This window comes from Lichenostomus cassidix, chromosome 2 (assembly GCF_008360975.1).
Source record: "Lichenostomus cassidix isolate B80296 chromosome 2, HeHo_3.0, whole genome shotgun sequence".
Lineage (NCBI taxonomy): Eukaryota > Metazoa > Chordata > Aves > Passeriformes > Meliphagidae > Lichenostomus > Lichenostomus cassidix.
In genome coordinates, this window is record NC_139482.1 from 133,457,184 (window position 1) to 133,477,332 (window position 20,149).

The window sequence follows — 20,149 nt, forward strand, 5'->3', positions numbered from 1 at the left end:
CTTTTGTTTTGGGGAGAAAGTTTGACAACATTTGGAGTTGAAAGTAAAATAGTTCCTTTTTAAAAGTAAATACAAGCTTTTAATCTTGGTAAATGACAGTTTTCTATGTGAAAACTGATTTGAAGGCAAGTTACTTGTAGCAAAATACTGTCATTGCACACTGAAATCTTAATTAGTTTCTGTTGCATTTCTGTATTTGTCACATTTCAGAGCTTGTTAAACATTTGTCTCTAATCTTACTGATAGTTTTTGTAGAAATTATGTGTTGACAGGAATGCTCAGGTTCTCCCTGCTTGCTGCAGAGGTGTGGAAGAGGGTTCTCTAGTTTTATTTTGCAATATGAGGTTTAAAAAAAATAAGGTGTTGCAGTGAACGGCTAATACAGAATTAATTGTAGCTGACTTCTACTCAGTAGTTCTACCTTTGTAGACTTTCAAAATGCTAAAAATGTTTAGCCATCAAAGCTGCCCTGTAATTCAGCTCAAATGTAGATCTTTGGGTAGGAGCTAGCTTTGTAGAAGCATGTCTCTCCAGGAACACTGGTTTGCTATCAACAGCATTCCATAGGGAGCAATCCAACCACGAAGATTAGATATTTGAGCCCAAGCTTCTCCACAGTTTTTGCAGCTATGACCTTGTTTGGATGCTTCTTCATGCATCACCACTGTTCTTTTCCCAGTTACTATCTTTTTCTCTCAAATAACAAATCTTCTTGGTAGTATATTTTGATAGTGCTCAGTCAAGCTGTCAAACAGCTATTCCAGGATTCTGTGTGCTCAGAGTTTAGGAAGGTTTGAGACTTTAAGCATTTACTTATTTGCTTGCATGGCTTGGTCTAGACAAGTTTATATTTAAAGGTTTTGCTTTGTTGCTGAACAGGTTTTCAAGCTGCATTACAAAGTCTGCGATGACCCTTCTACTGAAAATTACTGTTTGGTTTTGCTGTGATACCTTTTCTCTGTCCTAATATGCCAGTTCTTATGTCTGCTGTCATTTGTGCTGAGTAATTTCTTCCCTGTTTGGTGGCACACGGGGGGTGGTGTAGCACAGTAAATAGCACGGTCTGCAAGAATGCATTCTTGTATCATGTGTCTTGTATTTATGTCAGTCTCAGAAAGACCTGCCCATGTAACATGTGTTGTAAGAAGTTACTTGAGGAAAAGTTACCAGTTTTACTATTAGAAATCAGAGCTTTTCCTACAATGGACTAGATTCCTTGTGAGAAAAATACCTTGTTCTTACTTTTTTTAATGATCTTGTATTTTTTAGAATATAGTAGATCAGGAGGCTTAATAGTGTAACCATACTTACAATTTGTTTGAAAAGTTTTATTGATTATATGCTCAGAGCAAAGATAAAAACTTGAAGGTGTGGAAGAAACAAAGTAAATGAAAAGACTCAAAAAGCTCTTGTGCAAAAGATTGTTCCATTTAATGTAGTCAGTCCAGTGCTAGCAACAGTTGGAGTGTTAAACTTCATTTAACTGACACTTTCTTGTTACATAACTATTTTGTGCATTTTGTTACATGTTGTGGGTCTTTACAAGCAGTTTTTAAATGCTTCACAAAAAGCCAGATGAGCAGTGGGACAATACCTAAGTGTTTATTTTGTTTCTGAGGCCTTTCAAAGTACCTTGAGTGAAGGAAGAAATATTTGACAGAAAAAAATCAAAGAACAGCAATCACTTGTACTTGTCAGTGTGGACTGTGAGCACAATGGTTTTGTTTTCAGTCTCTCCAGCAATACAAAAGGCACTCAACTTCTATATGAGCAGTTAAGGCTGGAGGGATTTGTTCTTCATCATAGCACCTGTCTTTTGTGGTTGTCTCTTTTTGCTTATTGCTGTCATTAGGAGTGAGAGAAGTATTGGTATACATTCTCTAATGCTGTCTTGATGTCTGTCATCTTTGACTCTCCTCCAATTTTGGCTCCAGATTTGCAGTTTAAGCGTGTTTCAAGTTAATGATGTGTTCCTCTGCTTATGTAATGTAAAGGAGTCTTTGCTCTGCTCTGATAATTGAAATCAATGATTTCTTGTTTGAAGTTTAATAAGCTAACAAATATCTGAATGTCTGTTTAGTCAAAAATAAACTGACATGTCTTTTTCTTCTGTTTTATTGAACAGTAGAGTAGCTTAACACATCTGTGTGGCTAGAAACAAACCATCATGTGGCTGATATAAGACCTGCATAACCTTGTTAAAATTAGGGGGGTTTTGGTAGGTTTTTGGACTTCTTTATTTTTATTTTGCTATGCTTAAGCTAAGATTTTGGTGGGTATTTCAATGTTTGTTGGTGTCAGTGCATATATAAGAACTATCTTAGATTTTGAAGCCTTTCTGATGCTGCTGGGTTTTTGAAAGATTTCTTCATTCAGCAGTCTTACGCACATATTTGAGAAGATCTATATGCTTTGCGTCCTATAAAACTTAAACTCCACTTCAAAATAATGTGTAGTGACAAGGGCATCATCATTAAATTGGAAAGTCTGCCATTGTGGTGGTGCATCCCCCCAGCCCTCCCTTTCCCAGGCTACACTGCGATCTGAGATTGTCATGTGGCAATGTGAGGGGAAATAGCTGGCTTATTCATAGAGGGCTTGGATATCAGCTGAGCACTTTGAGCCACTTGCTAAGTTATGTGACACAAGGGTGACCATGTAGTTTTCAGGAGGAAGGCGTATGTAGGAGAATTAACCTCCAGCGGGTTTGTTTCCTAGTTATACCTCAGTTAGCTTTTTCAGAAAAATTCAGTTCAGTGTTCTGTACATTGTTTTGGGTTTTTTGGTTGCTCTCTAATGAAAATCGAAAGATGCAGGCAAAGGCTAAAGTAATGCCAGAGAGATGATGAACTGAAAACTGTTATGCATAATGTTCCTAGATATAATTAAAGACATTTATCTGCAATCTGTACTAGTGAATAGAAATGAACTGGAAAGCAGAAAACCAATCGGAACATGGCAGTTCATGTTTTCTAAAAAAAGTATAATTGTATTAGTAACTAAAAGTAGCAATTATGTATGAAATGGAAGTCTTTAGATAGAGGTGAAGCTCCAAAACAGGGTTTCTGTGCCTATAAAACAGGCTTTGGTGAAGTCTGTCTACTGTTAGCGTAGCTTTAATTTGAAAACAATTTTTTTTTTTGCTGTCTGTCCTGTTCCTGGTAGGGTTCTATGTTCACTACTTAGTTGGATATACTGGTAGACAGCAAGATAGATAACTCTTTCTATCATCTTCCCAGGGAGGTCACAAAGGAAATCCTCTAAAAGTTAAATCCAGGCATGTGAATGACAAAGATGGTTGGAAACAGCCAGAGAGAATTTACCAAGGCCATATCATGCCTGACAGAACTGCTTTCTGTGATGAGATGACAGGCCCAGCAGATGAGGGATGAGCAATGCTTGTTTCTTACCCTGACTAGAGCCAGGCCCTTGACACTGTCCCAGAGCAGCCTTGTTAAAATACTGGAACAAGGTGAACTGAATGGGTGAAGTAGAATATGGACCAGAAAAACTGGCAGGATCGTTGTGTTCAAACTTACTCAAAATTTATCTATGTGATTTTTTTTTTTTTTTTTTTTAATCATTTACAGCCTCACAGAATGGCTTGGGTTGGAAGGGACATTAAAGATCATCCAGTTCCAGCTCCTCTGCCATAGGCAGGGACACCTTCCATTAGACCATGTGACTCAGATCCCCATCCAGCCTGGCCTTGAACACTGTTTGCTGTGGTGATGGTCAGTTTCAAATCCATGAGGGTCCCTGTTGGGGCAGTGCTTTTATAATCTGCCCATCAGTGACCTGACTGGTCAAACTACGCAGCGGAAACATCTCCAGAAGTTAATATTGTAAAAGGCAAGTTGCTAAGTTCTTCTTTGTTTCTTTATATTTCCTTTTAGGATTCAGATGGAGTCCAACAGAAGGAGCCAGCTGTTTCACCAGCACATGCATGTGTTCGTCCTTCAAGAGTGGTGTCATCCACCTCCGAGGAGGAAGAAGCATTTACAGAGAAATTTCTAAAAATTAATTGCAAGTACATCACTAATGGCAAGGTACTAAAACATTCAAATTTTACTGTTACTGTACAGGATGTATTTATAAAGCATATTTAAAATATAAACATACAGTAGAGTTTAGTCAAAGATGAGTAGATTAATCTACTTCTATACATATGTGTCTGTGTAAATATACTAATTTTTTTTTTTTACTCACTGTGTTTCCATTGGATTCTCCAGATCACTTGTTTCAGGACATGATGCAAATAGTTGAAAGGTGACAAACTTCTCTGATGCCACACTGTTACATAATTCTTGTATGTTGAGGGCATGAGGTCTGTTTGTTCCTTATGTTAGTACCTCTCATAAGTAATTTTCTTTACTTCCAGTGGAGGAAAACCCTTGCCTTAAACGATATGGAAATCTGCAGTTGTGTAGCTTTGCTTCCTTTTTTTTTCCTTTTTAAAGCAGAACAGGGCAAGCAGAATAAAACTCTGATTCTGTAAACAAATTCTGTATTGTTCTCTCTTTGGTGTGGTAGAAACCTTGATTTTGTGTTTTTCTTTAAAGCAGTTGCAGTTCTCTCAATAGCATCATTACACAAAATGGTTCTAAGCTAGTGGCACTTAATCTCTGTTCAGCTCATAGGTGCACAAGTCTTGCACAAACTTTTAGGAACTGAGGTAATGTCAAAACACTTTACCTCAGAACACTTTAGAAAAAAATCAAAATTTATTGCTCCCGTACCTCACAGAAAAATGACTGTTAGACACTTCATCTGTGAAAAATAATGCCTTCACTCAAGCTGAATGTGTGCAACAAAATTCAAAGTACTTGTAGTACTTCTGCCTTTGCCAGAAGTTTGGGTGTGTATACAGAAGTACTGCTGTTTCTGTGTTGTTCAGCAATAGGTTTGCAGATAACGTAGACCAGTGATAAACGGATAAATAAGAATCTCCTAAAACTGCTTTTTTTTTTTTTTTGCTGATGGGGAAAGGATTGCAGATCTATGTGTGTCTAGGCTTGAAGCCTTTTGACAATATATGTGTATTGACAAAAGCTATTTGTTAGAAGTTGGTGAGACAAATACTGGAACAGCTTTGTTTGTTACTTTGTTCCACTTAGCAGTTAATTTTCTTCACTCCTTGCATTCTGTCTGTAGGTGACTTTTTAGGTTGATCCTAGGCAAATCATTACTTACCAGTGTTAAGTGCTGGTATGTAGAAGAATTGAGACGTGAGCCTTCGTTAGAAATTGGATGTACTAGGAAAAATCTGGGGTTAAATTTTATTACATACTTTTTATGTGCTGTAATTTTTCCTCCGAATGTTCTAGGGATTATTAACAGCATCTTTGACTTGCATCATTACAGCCTATTTTCTAAGAGCATCAGGAAGAATTCTTTCTAAAAGGTTGTATAACCCATTGCAGTATCAGTCCATACTTGGGGAGGTGGGTGGGAGAAAAATGAATACTGACTTGCTCAGCTTTGAGCGCCAGGTCTTGTAAGTTTAGTGTGTAATTTAGTCTTTGTACCACATATGGTTGGAACGTCCTCTTGAATGTTGTCTTGCCTCTCCTTGATATATTTTCTAATGATGCAGGATGATAAATTTTCAAAAGTTTTCTGGAGAAAGCTTAAAGGATTCATCCTCTGCTTCCTACTCTGGAGCTAAATTTTGAAGCTCATAGTTAACCATTCGTTAGGGTTCAGCTGTGAAGTCTGTCATCACTGTCACTGCTGCTTGTAAACTGATATCTAGTGAAAGCCTGTTTTTCATTGTGTCTGTGCAAAAAGGCTTTCATTAAGGTAAGGCTGTCTTATTTCTCAATTTTTAAGACTACTTATTCTGTTTGTGGTTGGAGTTGGGTTTAGTCACCTGTGACTTCCTGGACAAGCCCAGAGGAATTCTCTGAGGAGCAGTGACTGGAACCTGTAGTGTTTGCTCTGTTCATTGCACTTGCTCACTGTTAAGTGGTTATGGCTACTGCTAGAGGCAGGATGTTGAGCACAGTAAGAGACAGGGTCATGTGAATATGCCACATTCTGTACAGACAAGAAATCAGTGTAACCAGTGTGCTGCAGTCACACTTTGACTCACTGTTTACTGCGTATGTAGGTGTGCAGACTTACAGCTACACTGTTGGCTTCTGCTGTAGACAAGTGTGCTGCTCTAGGATTTTTTTCATTCTTTGCACTGTTCCTTGAGGGAAGAAAAGGTATTTTTAAAAGTCTGCTTGATTTTAACTGAAACTAGTAAGGGAGGTTTGAAATTCTCTGTTATTTTTGCTAACTTACTTGAATGTTTTGAAATATAGTAGGCAAAGGAAGATTACTAATACTGAGGCTTGAAAAAACTCAAAACACCAACCTGGAAATGAGAGTATAGAAAGCACTCAATCATTGTTCATTTAGTAAAAAGGAGGACACCGATGAGGTTCAGAACTTCTACAGGAAACTAAAATAAATCTAATTTTCATGTTAAAAGCTTCATAAGTCATAAATTAAAGTTTTTATTCAACCTTGTGAGTTCAAGAATGTAATGGAATTATTTAGAGAACTTTGAAAAGTTCTTGTCAGGTGTCCTCTGAAACCTTCTTAGAAGTGTTTTACTGAACTGCTTAATCTTAATATGTTAGCTCACCAATGTGATAGTTTGGTTTTAAATCTCCCTCTATAACGGTTGTTCAAATTTCCATCTCAGGTATTGCATGGGAGTTAGAGCTTCCTGAAGTCTAAAGAATTTTAATAGTAAGATGACAAAACTGATTCAGAAAGTAGATTAAACTGCATTTTAGTCTACTTTCAATATGTATATTTTTATTTGTCTCGATTAATATTTTCTAGTCCAACTTTAGGACTCAAGGGTCCTAAAGGGTCCTATTATTTTTTTAATAACCTTAGTGTGTCCACACGATTTTCAGTAATAAAGTGGCTTAGCATTTCTCTTTGAGGATCTTAAATCTGAACTTCACCTGAATAGAATTTTACCTCATGTCTTTAAAATCTAATACGTACAGGAAACTTGACTTCTACAAATGCTATTTTGGGGAGTTTTGTTCCAGAATCAGAACTTCCTGTAACAGTATAATGTTGAACTACTTAGTAGCTACATGCAGAGCCTAATTTGTATCTCATTTTCATAGACAGTATTTTTAATATATTTTTTTTCTCAACAATTAGTTAGTAAGCATGGTCTAAGAGAAGCAATTCAGTCGTTATTTGGTGGATGATGTCCTAAGAAACTGTTTCCCAAGGTTCTCTATCAACAGTTGAGCTGTTTACAGATGTTCATTTTTTAAAATTATTTTTTCCCAAGGACTAGAAAGTTAGGAGATTAGAGCAAACACCAGTATACTGGAGTCACATAGCAGTTGGTAGTGTGCATGCCATGGTCCAGTGTTTTTGCCTGAGCTTGTGCTCTGATTTGCAGAGCTATCTCTTTAACAACATTATTAGTACAAATAATTTTTGTAGCTATTTTGAAAAATTGAATTTATATAAAATGAAGTCAAATAACATGTTTCAAAAATGTTAAATAAGTGTTTGGTTAATATTAAAGGGATCTGGGCTGAAGACTCAATATGATAGTGTATGGCCACAAAGGAGAAGCTGGGCTCATCTTCTCTTAATATGAGTAGACAAGGGCATAGAAAGGGCTTTGTTTTTCATAAGTAAGCCCCCATGATATTCTTCACGTTGAAGAATATATTCACACTGAAAATATTTTCAGCAGCTCAATCAGGTCAGAGAGGGAGCTTTGGAACTTTCTCCCTGCTCCAAAAGCAAGGAACCAAGGAGATTATATGTGGGGAGCAGACTGGGCTCTCAGTCGTCTTTGGTGCTTGTAAGATAGCAGGGGAAATTAGCTTGTTGAAAGTTACCAATAACAGCATTACATAATCATTTAGGTTGGAAAACACCTCTAAGATTCAGTTCAACCTTTCCCTGATTACCACCTTGTCAACTAGACCATGGTACTAAGTGCCACATCCAGTCACTTCTTGAACACCTCCAGGGATGGTGACTCCATCACCTCCCAGGCCAGCCCATTCCAATGTTTACCAATCCTTTCTGTGAAGAAATTCGTCCTGGTGCCCAGCCTGAACCTCCTCTGGCCCACCTTGAGGCCATTTCCTCTTGTCCTGTTACTGGTTGCGTGGGAGAAGAGGTCAACCTCCATCTTGCTACCGCCTCTTCTCAGGGACTTGTAGAGAGGAAGAAGGTTCCCGCCTTAGCTTCCTCGTCTCCTTCTCAGGTTGAAAAAACCCAGCTTCCTCTGCTGCTCCTCATAGGTCTTCATCTCTAGACCCTTCACCGGCTCAATTACCCTTTTATGGACTTGCTCCAGCACCTCAATTGAATTGAGCAACTTGCTGAATTGAGGTACCCAGAACTGAAAACAGTATTTGACATGTGGCCTCACCAGTGCTGAGTACAGTGACAGTGACTGCCCTGGTCCTGCCAGTGTCACACTAATCTTGATACAGAGATGCTGTAGGGTTTTTTCTGGTGTCACTGTTACCCATTCCTGGGTATTTTGTGGGACAGCTGTGGCGTCTGCTGCCATAGTGCATAAATGTGTATGAGTAACCAGAAAAGTTGTTTTTGAACCATAAATGAGTGCACGGTACTAAAATCCTTACAAGTGCATCGTTTCTTACTCTGAGACAATAGTTTTGGAGTACATGTATTTCAGGAATGCTAACGTAGAAATCTGTGTGATCCATAATGGCAAGCCAACAAGGAAATGAAGTTTCAGGTACTTCCTTTAAAGAGTAGATGCAATTTTTTTCTTATGCAAAGCTATGCTGTTTGGTCTTAAAGGCTGGAGCTGTTGCAGTTTCCATCCCTCAGGGAAGACCAGCATAATACAATGAGTAGCTCTTGAGCATTAGCTAAAGGCTTGTATTCTCACACTTGTATGTTGTGTTCTGTTATAATTTTTTTCCTCACAGAATCAAGAGCACTTGGTTTCTGTCTGTGCTAGAAACAATATCCATTGAGCAATAGGTTTTAAGGAAGCTTTTACTCCCAGTCGTTCTTCTGAGTAGACTTATTGACTTCTGCAGTCACATTAAATTTATTTTCCAGACTATATAGATATAAGTAGATATAGCAAAATGTAGACTCCTCTTGACAGTTGTCCTCTTGGAGGCCCTTTTTGCACCTTGAAAATATGTTTCCACAATACACTGCTGGGAAAGAAATGCCAGTAACAATCCTGTTTTCAGTACCTTAAGCACGTTGGAATTATGTAAATGTGTTTTGCTGACTTCAAAGTCTTCAGCATATGTGTTGCACTCTAAAAAGTGTATATAAAATCTGACTAACCACTGAACAATTTAAGGAACTCAAGTATAGATGCCTGAGCTGCTTTTGAGACCTGTTTTCATTTATCCATACTAGAGATAATATTGGTCATTGCTGTAGACTTTACTGCTATTTTTGTTTTGTTTTGGTTTGGGTTTTTTATAACTTGCACTTTCCTTTTTACTACTTGGCATCTTTGTTTTCCTACTGTGAAGGTCATCAGCCATCACTTGGGAACAAATTTATCAAGTTGGGAAGAACAGTAACTGTTTTGTGCTGTGCTAATATCTTCTTGAAACGAAACTGAAAAGAATCTCCTTCAATACACACTGCTTATAATAGTTGTTTTATCAGTAAGATAAATAATTATTCCTTCAACAGCACGTGAAGTGACCCTTTTCCGGTTCTTGCACAACCGTTTTGAATGTCTGTCCAGATTTGTAAAGTCTTTAGGAGTCAAGATCTGTAACTGAAGAATTCCTGTCATTCTAGTTGAAGCTAGATTTTCTCCAGTTCAGTTTTAGCTTGAACTCTACTGTTCCAACAGTTAAATGAATTTCTGTAGCAGGCAATTGCTGTTTATGTTTGCATGTGGTTCTAAGTTTTTTTTTTTAAGAAAAAGCACTACATATTGTAAGAAACTTTGTTTTTACACCTGTGTTGTATAAGAACTCCACAACTCATAGTATGAATATCAACCTCAAAATTTTTCATAGCCAAAGTTTAAACTCCTATATTCATTTACTGCAGCAGTATCATTGTGATTAAAACCATCCAAAGTTAAAGAGCTTGAGTATTTTTATTTTAGTTTCATACTGTAAATGTATTTGTCCTATCAGTCAACATGTCCCTTAAGTTAGAAGGATGTGTATCAGTCTCTCTGTTACTTTTGTGTAAAGAAAATTAAGATAAATGACAGTTTTTGAAGGTCTCTCTAATTAAATAGTAGAAAGTGAGAAAGAAGAGTTGAGAGTCAAGTTTTAGACAAAAATTGCTTTCAAATGTACCAGTTAGGCTCTATGGTTATCTGGGAAGTATGTCTCCTTACCTCAGAAAAGCTGTTTATTGTATCCTTCAGTGTCTAAGGTTTTCTCTTATTTTACTAAAACCAGTTATTGATTAGTTGTAAGGAATAAAACTGTTTGCTTTTGGGAAAGCTGGTGCCATTAATCTCCTTCCCAGAAAAAGTTAGTTTCTTGTGCTAAGCAATGACTTAGTAACATAACACGTTGCTTAAATATAAATTAAAAGTTACTTAAAAAAAATAGAATCCACCTTTTTCCTACTGAAAAATGAAGAACAAGCTGGAATTCGAAGGAGAAAAATTACCACTTCTTTTCCCTCTCATTTTAGGGTACGGTCAATGGTGTGCTGCTAGTGACGCCAAATAATATAATGTTTGATCCTCATAAAATGGATCCTCTGGTCCAAGAGAATGGCTGTGAAGATTATGGCATCATGTGTCCAATGGAAGAAGTGATGTCAGCTGCTCTGTATAAGGAAATTGTGGACAGCACAATTAAGGATTCATTAAGCATGTAAGATAGAACAGTACTTGTAAAGCTGAACTGTAGCCATATTGTTGACCATACAAAACTAGCAAACCAGCATTTTCGTTCTTTTTCTTGTTAGGAAAGGATATCAAAGATTGGCTTGGAAAGATCCTATAGAAGGCTTGCTTTACCTTCACTTCTCATATCCTATATATGATATATAAGTCCTTTTCTATATACATGGATTCTAATTTCCTCTAATAGTCTCTTAAAAAGATTGGTGTATAGCAAGAGGTACCAAACTGTTTCCTCTGCCCTTTCCATACTACGGAAACAGTAATAGATGTGTTTGGTACTTCAACAATTTAAAAACTGGTGTACAGAATAAGAAAGTGCAGCTTTGACAGTCTCAGGTGTAAATTTTTATTCTTTAGCATTTTTCGCTTGCTTCTCAAACTTGTTGCTCTGACAAATCATTTAGACTCATTTTCTAAGATTTGTATATAGTTTCACGGGACTAGGAGTGTATTTTTTCCCTTTTTGTCTAGGGGAAGGACTGCATATTCACCTTTAAATGTAGCCTTTTTTGGAGTAAACAGTGAATTTGTATTGGTGAGCTCTAATCACTGGTGTTTAGTGCAGCGGGCGTTTAAAATCAGCTTTAAAGAACAGTATGAAAAATGTTCGTTCCATTCTCTGTTGCCTAGTTTTTATACTATCAGAAAAAGATAAATTCTCTCTAAAACCAAAAAGGATTGAAAAAAAAAAAATCAAGCCACCTTTACCTATCACAGTCTATAAGCACATTTGCAGATTGCCTTGACTATCTAGCTACAGGGAAGTGGGCTGCTTTAACCAAGAGAGTGTAAAGCTGTTTGCTTGATATGTGACTCTATTCCCTACTTAAAATAGTTGTATTTTTAAAGATAACAACTCTGAAAAATACCCTCTTACAGTTCATGTAGGTAGTACCCTAAGCACAGCTTTCTTGATAATCTTGAATATCTGGACCCTCAGAAGTAGTAACTTGCCCTCATACCATTTTTAAGCTGTTTTAGCATAAAACATGGAGTGAACTAGTATCTTGGCATGGTCTTGTTTGCTGCCTGATGTCGTGTGTCTATTGAAAGAGCAACTGAAGTAGATGTTGCTATGGTAGTGCTTTTGGGGCATTTAATGTAGAATGATCCAGCAAGATTGCCTTCTGGAAGTTTCTTTTCCAGACTGAGTTTTAAGAAGTTGCTTACGGTTCTTACTTCAATTGATATACAGTGGAAGGAATTAGATGACTCTTTTTAACTTGCTTGAATCATAATATTGCAGTTCCAAAACAAGTCTTTTTTAATAATGTTTGGTTTGTTAATGACTTTTAATTATGACTTGCAAATTTAGCTTCCACGTCCTGTTGATCTTTGTGCTCCTGTAGCACATGCATTTTCTGTTTTGTTTATAATATGAATGCATATGGAATGAAAACATCTGCTAATGAAAGGTCACATTGTGCATTCAGAGGCCTGTATGTTCAATTTGATTTGTCTTTCTTGTCAGCTTTATAAACCAGTAGATGGAACACTAATTGCTAGCATTTTCTTCAGGTCCTTTTGTGCCTTAGCCAAATATGAGGTTTATTTGTAAATTTGTGAGAAAATTAAAACCAAATTTTTTAATCTGTGAAGAGATGTCCTAACAGCTACAGCTAGATCTGACAGGACCTGTGTGTCTTGAGTTGAAACTTAAATCATGTTTTTTCACTGGTTTTTCTTTTCCTATGTATTCCACTTATAATTAACCTTCTTCCTTTCTCCCAGTTTTGCTAACTGTCAAACTGGCTTAAATTTGGAAAAGCAATCTTATTTTCAGTATTCAGACTGTTGATATGGAAAATGGTCATAAACCTGATGGATTTTTTTGGTTCTTAAAACTACAAAATTTCTTGTATGGTTTCTATATATAAGCCACCATCTATGCTGAAACTGGACAAAAAGTGTCTGACTGCATGCAGACATTTTATGGATTTCATGAACCTTATGTTGTGCTTGTATATTAATAGGTATATATAATATACCAATTATGAGCATAATCCTGAAAAACTAAGGAAATGGCCTAGTCTAATAGGTAATAAATTCTAAAGCCTAATTTACATGCCTTGTAAGCAAAATTACTCCATCAACAAAAGCTTAATACATGTTAACATGTTTCATGTTAATGTGTAGATAAGAGGGTGCATATGCTTTGCAAACATTCTGAATTTCAGTGGCATCTCAGTAATATGGCTTAACTGAATATAAAGTTTTGTGGGCCTATAGAGTGAATTTTTTTGTCCTTCAAAATAGAGAATAATGTACAAGCTTCATAAAAGCATTTAATACTCGGTAACGGAAGAGTTGATGTGCTTCTGATGGCAAGGATGTTGATGTTGAGAACTCTAGTTGAGAGTATGTTTAAGTATGAGAATTTTTTGTGAAGTTTATGTACTGCTCAGGTTTTTTGACAATGGGGAAAAGCTTGAGTTCTATCTGTAGGTCTAGTTGAGCATGTTCATTGTACCTTTCTAGTCCTCTGCTTCTAAAATTCATAGAATTTCTAGTTAGCTTATTTTGAAAGGCAGGTTTAAACAAGATTATTTCCTCTGGAGAAAATAAGTTTTTATGCTTGTTTTTTTCTTCACTTTTTATCAACATCTTCAGTTGTATGAAGTAGTTTGGAAATTATTTTGCCAAACAGTGGCAAACTGTGAGGTATCTTTAAAGTTGGGTACCTGCTGAAGACACTAAGCACTGTTTCAGGTATTTTCTATGAGCAGAGCAGTGAGATTTACATTGATGGTTCCTGCTATTCTGCATTGGCTGCCTTTGATATCTGAGGTTAGATCAGATGATATCTGCTGTTCCCTTCTTACCTGTGAGCAAGGTGACAGATTCCTTGTAGGATGGGACATGTCTGTTCAATTGGCCTCTTGGGGAGACAAAAATTAAAAGATTGTGGATGATTCTTACCTTTAGAAATTATGGTTGTGTGTAGTTTTTTGTACCTGTTATAACAATGTTCTTTATTACTCAACAGAGATGTAGAACAGCTGTCAGTAAGGGAACTTGGCCATTCCAAGAAAGCTGCAAAGAGCAATACAGATGACGCGGATTCCAGGGTTCGGGACACGGGTAATGACAGTGCTAGCACTGCCCCAAGAAGCACAGAGGAGTCTCTTTCAGAAGATGTATTCACAGAGTCAGAACTCTCTCCAATACGTGAGGAACTTGTTTCCTCAGATGAGCTTCGACAAGATAAATCTTCTGGAGCATCATCGGAATCTGTCCAAACAATAAACCAGACTAGTGCTGAATGTTTAACAGTCATTTCAGACTCAAATGAAGCTGCCAGTGACTTAAAGCCCAGTGCTGAAATGGTTGTAGGTGTTAAACAGTCTGGTACCCACTTGAGTTCAGAAAGTGCTAAAATGTCTATGAAGGGGGGACAAGAACCTGGTGAGAATACTGCAGATGTCCTCCAGCAGTCTTTGCAAAGATCACAGGGTAGTGAGGAGCACAGCAAAGAGACAGAAGCGGCCAAGGATCAAGGTTCCTCACTAGGAAAAGAAGCAGGTAATGAGATGGAAGAGGAATGTCCAGGTTGTGAAGACACCACAGACTCTCAAAAGAAAGAGATGCCTAGCAAAGGAAAAGTAGCAGGAGAGCAAAGTCAAGACTCAGAGGCAGAAGTTGAAGAACTTCGCAAGCTCTGGAAGACCCACACTATGCAACAAACAAAACAACAAAGAGAAACCATGCACCAGGATTCACAAAAAGAAATTAGTCAGAAAACTGTATCTGCAGGAGATGGGCGGTTAGAAGGTGAGTCATATGGATACAGTGTTAGCCTTTAAAATGTGTCACCCTCCAGTTTAATGAAATTTTTTTTTCATTGTGTCCAGCATATCTCTCGATGTACTGGTTATACTTCTCATTAGCTTGAAGATACACCAAAGTTAAACTTTACATAAACTACTGGAGAAAATATTGCTTGCAAACTGAAAACATGGATAACTTTGAATTATTCCTCACTGAAATTATGTTTATAGTCATATTAAGTCACAGTATCTTTGTTGGAGAGATTTAAATAAGTGTGTAAAATCAGATCCATGGTCATTATACAGCTCACAGTTAAAAATGTTCTTTGGCAGTCAGTCAGCTGTTGCTTAAATTTTAATCACAGTATTCATGCATGTGAATGAATTTTAGGGAATTAATTTGATGTTAATTATAGCATGTCTGCCTTGTGGTTAAGGTTTACAGTGTGAGCAGCAAACATGGGATTCTTAACACTGCATTTGATACTTTCAGAATTTTGTTTCACTCGCATCTTGTCATACTTTCAGGCTGACTAGAACAAAGTTAAGCATCCAAAAAGCTTTTTTTCAAGACAAATAAGAGTTAGATGCTAAGAAACCAATGCTATGGATACAGGGTACAACTAGGCTTTATTTCTTGAGTACCTTCATTCTTCTGCAAACATCAGAGCCTAGGATTATTAGTTGGAAATTACCCTTAAAGTCCGTTCAGGATTTTATCATACAGAAAAATGCTGTGCCTTTAAACAGCTTAAATATGCTTCTGTATGAATTTGATTTTGCTTTCAAAGAAATTTGTTAGTCATTTTCTGATGTCTTACCAACTTAATAACTGAGATAACTAAAGTGTTTGTTTTAATTGTAACTGCAGTATTTGGGGGACTAGAAAAGAATCTATCAGTGTGTGACAGGCGTTTAAGAGAAGTGAAGTGCATTTGAAGGTCAAATTCTTTAATTATTAAAGTTGAAATTATATTGAATAGAGGTAGAATCTTTGGTTAACAGAAGTTCATCTGCATTCAGAATCTGATATGTTAGTTTTTCCTTGATTTTTTTTGGTTGTTTGTTCTTGGTTTTGGTTTTTTTTCTTCTATTGTTAAAGTAACTGAATTTTGAAATTTGAGGCAGATGAATAGTTGCATCCTTCTGTGATCAGTTTGATTTTTATGCCCTAAATATTAGAAGTAGTCTTCTGGAAAATATGTCCGCTGGCAGTAGTTGCTGGTTGTGACTTCAAAAAAATGCAGGTACTAAGTGTTCTTTGACACAATTGCTACTTTTCTTACCAGTGAATATTTGTAACTCAGTTGCATTAAATGCTTTAGTTTTGGTTTTCTGTAAGATTGTATCATTGAATGACTGCAGTTTTTTTGGGTTGTGATCTGTACATTTGCAGCATAAATACATATATAACAAAAAAAATGTCTGCATGCAGTCCTACAGAAGAATGCTGGCTAGAAACCTCATATGCTCATGGTGCTACTGCCTCACTCAAGGTTGGTGGGGTAAAATACAAAGAAGAAAATACAAAAAGCACAAGATCCTTTTTGGAGATTTGTACCAATTATTTCAGTCCAGCTTCAGTAGAAATTATTATGTGTTTGTTATTCTTGCATGTTGTATTAGCAAAATGCAAATAAACCAGTAAATGATGAATTAATATTTCTCAACCTAGATTGATTTGGTGAAGCTTTTATAGGCATAATTAAATAGAACCAAGGCAAAAGCATAGATCTGCTGTAAACGAACTTTCAGTTTGTTATAGCTAACAAATTGAAAACCATCAGACTGAATGGGACATCTATTGACAGTAGGTCACTAAAAACACCAGGTCATTTAAAATTTGAAATAGTGTAAACACTTCCAAGTATCCTTTCTCAAAATAAAACATTGAAGTAGTCATACTGTGAGTTTTGATCATTAGCTTACCTAGATAGTCTTTTTGTCTCTTTTATATAGGAGGAACTTAGTTGAATTTTTTCTCTTTTGAGAATTTAGGTTTTGGGAACTACTGTTTTTTGATCTTTGCAGAGGTCAGATGTTTCTGACTTTGGAATTAATGATCTGAATGTTTGTTCTGAATGTTGAATAGGCAATGCAAGTAGATATCGATGAGTAGACTAGAATAACTAAAAAGGTCTTGCTTATATCTGTTCTTAATTTTTATTGCCCAAGCCTGTTATACTGTTCTGTTTTTACAGACACTTCTGTTAACCACTGCACTGAAATAAAGCTAGATTTGGTTGATACTTTGGAGAAATTGTAATAGTCTATAGTTTTTTGTGTGTATAAACAAGCTAAACTAGTATTCATTATAAAGTGTCTGATTGGTGCTTAGTTAGCAGCATATTGGCAGAGATTGAAAGGAAAAACAAGAAGCATGAGACACACTAGCCATTGCTGAAATCTTTTCTCATTAATAACACACAAAGGCATCTGAAATAGTCTTTTTGAGACTTAGGGCAGGGCTAAATTGTTTGTTTTCATTCTATCTGCTACTCCTGCTTCTCGGAGCTCAGGGAAGTCTTAAGCTGCTGCCTCTGAAGGACCAAAATCACAAACACCAAATCATTTGAAGAGTACTGAACTAACACTGCCACAGAGTTCATGTGTCAGTCCTATGAAATAGGCTTTTTTTGTTTCCTCAAATTTCTTCTTAGTGTTTTCCTTTTCGATCTGACAATTCACCTTTGAGCTTACACAATAAAATACTTCCAAATAATGCATGTTATGACTAATTTACTATACTGTCTGGTTCAGGTATAAGTCTAAAATGTTGACTGAAAACATGACTGAAAATTGAGGCACATATTTAAATAGTTATTAGAAAAGAATGTTCTTGTGTGGAGCAGTGCTGTTCTAAACTTTATGGTGAAAATCTGAGAAAACGTAGTTGCAATGTTTATAGAGCAAGAAGGTGATGCTTCTGTGCTTAGTGGATCTGTGGTCTGCATAGACATTGAAGGAAAACTTCAGCTGTAAAGAAAGATATGTCCTAGGAAACTGAAATTTATCTGTATGTACATGTAATACCAGAGCTAGGATAAATCCTTTGTCATAACTGATCATAACAACTCTTAAATTTTCATTTTCTTTTCTTGCTTTAAAAAAGTTTCTTGTGGCTGGAGGATTTTGGTAATTAATCTAGTAATGAAATGATTTTAAGAAGGCTCTTCCTTTACCTTGTGCTGACTTGACAATTCAGACCTTGAGGGTAATCGTATAACTCTATTTGTTCAATTAAATATACTACTGGAGAGAAAAATCTTGTACTGCAATATCCAGTATACTTAGTCCTGCAGTGGTGTTTATATCATTGAGGTGTTTGATATAGCTGACAAATTAAAATTCATCTTAATTTTTTATCAGTAGGGCCAGAACTTTTTCTCTTGTAAATGACAAGTAACTAGTGAACAGCTCTGAGATGTGAATCAAGCCAAAATACTTATTTAACTCAGTGTCATTGTCATGTATGTGGGATATCTGTTTAATAGTGGGAGGGTGGTGATTCAGTGTTGAGAGTATGCATAATACCTTCTGAATACTTTCAAGCATGGATGAAATGCTGTAATAATGTGATCTGCAATTGGAAGCAGAAATGAATGTTAGACTTATTTACTGTGTTGTACTCTGAAGTTAATTCTGCTGATGCAATTTACATAACAAAAAATGTCAGGTAATTATTACTGCTTGTCTTACCTCATCTCCCATTACTTGTTTATATAAATGTCCTATATACCTGTATTGCTAAATACAAAATTAGGTAATGATTTTGTTAAGCTCTTCAGTACATTGTGGATAGCTTACTTTGTCTTTATTAATAGGTTCTTCTGTTATGAAAGAAAAAAGACGACATCGATCTCACAAGTTTCTGTGTCTCAGGGTTGGAAAACCCATGAGAAAAACATTTGTTTCTCAAGCAAGTGCGACAATGCAACAGTATGCACAAAGGGACAAAAAACATGAGTACTGGTTTGCTGTTCCACAAGAAAGGTAAGGAGGTAAACTGTAAAAAACAATTGCCAGTAGGTGTTTGAGCATTTTTTTTCCTGCATCATTCAAAATTTTGCAGTGACTGTGTCTCTGTAAATAATCACAAAAAATGGTCAGCGTCTGAGGATATTGTTGATTGGCTTGTATTGTATTTGCCTTATTACCTTACTGACATTTTACTGATTTACTTGAGTTATTTGTAAGTTTGGCAAGTAGTTTCTCATATTATTTAAGCTCTTGTTTGTAGCAAGTAAATAATGAAAGAAAGATTCAAGTGGTATCTGGTGGAGGAAGTAAGTTCTGCAACAAGGTTTTTGTTATTATCTGTGCTTCCTATTATTTGGAAACTTTCTGAAAGTCCTCTCTGAGTTCAGAAGAGCTAGCTGGGGTTCTTTTGTCTTACCTTTATATATGGAACAGAAAACCTTTCTGTGGACCAGCTTAAGCATGTCTACTGGAAAAATACCTAAACTTGCTGAATTCATTCAATGACTTGAGATGTCTATGCTCACTTGCCGGTGCAGTCTTGTATTCTGAAATTATTTTTACTGCTAGGAAACTGTGACTTATTTTCAACCCGAAAGTGGCTTTTGGGGTTGTTACATCCTTGTCAAAGAGTGGGGAGAAAAGAAAGAAACAAAAAGCTCTCAGCTATCATCTTGTATAAATACCTACCCACAATGATCAAGTCACTTTTCCATCTTGTCTTTTGAGCTGAATGGCATAGAATGTCCAGTTGGGGAACTGCAGTTGAGGACAGATATGGATCAATTGGAGAGAGTCCAGAGGAAAACAGCAAGACTATTTAATGCCTAGAAAGTGTAGCATGTAAAGAAAATTAAAAGTAAGTGGGGTTCTTTAATCTAAAGGAGAAAAGGTTGATTGCAGACATGAAATCATTTTATACTGAAGTTGTCTGCAATAAGAAAGGCAATAGTCTTTTTTCATGTTGTGATTGGAAATGGGTAATGGACAGAAATTGCATCAAAGTATTATGCTTATCCAACAGGTAGAATTGAGTCTGTGCTAGTGCATCACTAACCTGCTTTTAAACATCACCCTTGCTACCTTTTAAGTGGTAGTGGTGTTACAAACTTCTGAGTCAAAGTCTGTCACACTAATTCTGGTGTAGTTAATCCTGTCTGGGCCAGGAGTTCTCTTGTGGTTACAGTCAGCTCAAATCTTCTTGTTCTATTAGTATCGTATTTAATTTGAAAACATATAAATATTTCATATATGGCAATGATGTCTAGATCAGTTTATTAAAATTATTACTGTCTCTGGTTAATTTTCTAATGTAGCAAGCACTTACCTTCATCATAAAGCAGAATTGATCACCTATTTTGCAAGAAATGGTTCTTAGTTTGCAGTGTGTACTGATCTCCTTGGAAATTATTTTACCTGTGATGGGTCTCTCCCTCTAACTGCATGGGGCAGTATAGTATCAGTTCTTTATTCATTCAGTATATGTGCTATGTTTTTTGTAAAGAATAGGTTCTGTTCTCATAGTGAG

At 36.3% G+C, this 20,149-nt stretch overlaps 1 protein-coding gene across 8 annotated transcripts in view; it reads left to right on the forward strand.

Annotated features, from left to right (window-relative positions):
• OXR1 (oxidation resistance 1) overlaps positions 1-20,149 on the forward strand; it is a 260,480-nt gene that overhangs the window by 209,511 nt on the left and 30,820 nt on the right. For all 8 annotated transcript variants that reach the window (XM_085053401.1, XM_085053400.1, XM_085053404.1 and 5 more), the window contains 4 exons: positions 3,897-4,049; positions 10,660-10,844; positions 13,863-14,647; positions 18,468-18,636. In XM_085053401.1, the coding sequence (XP_084909527.1) occupies positions 3,897-4,049; positions 10,660-10,844; positions 13,863-14,647; positions 18,468-18,636 (1,292 nt within the window). The remainder of the gene's footprint in view (positions 1-3,896; positions 4,050-10,659; positions 10,845-13,862; positions 14,648-18,467; positions 18,637-20,149) is intronic.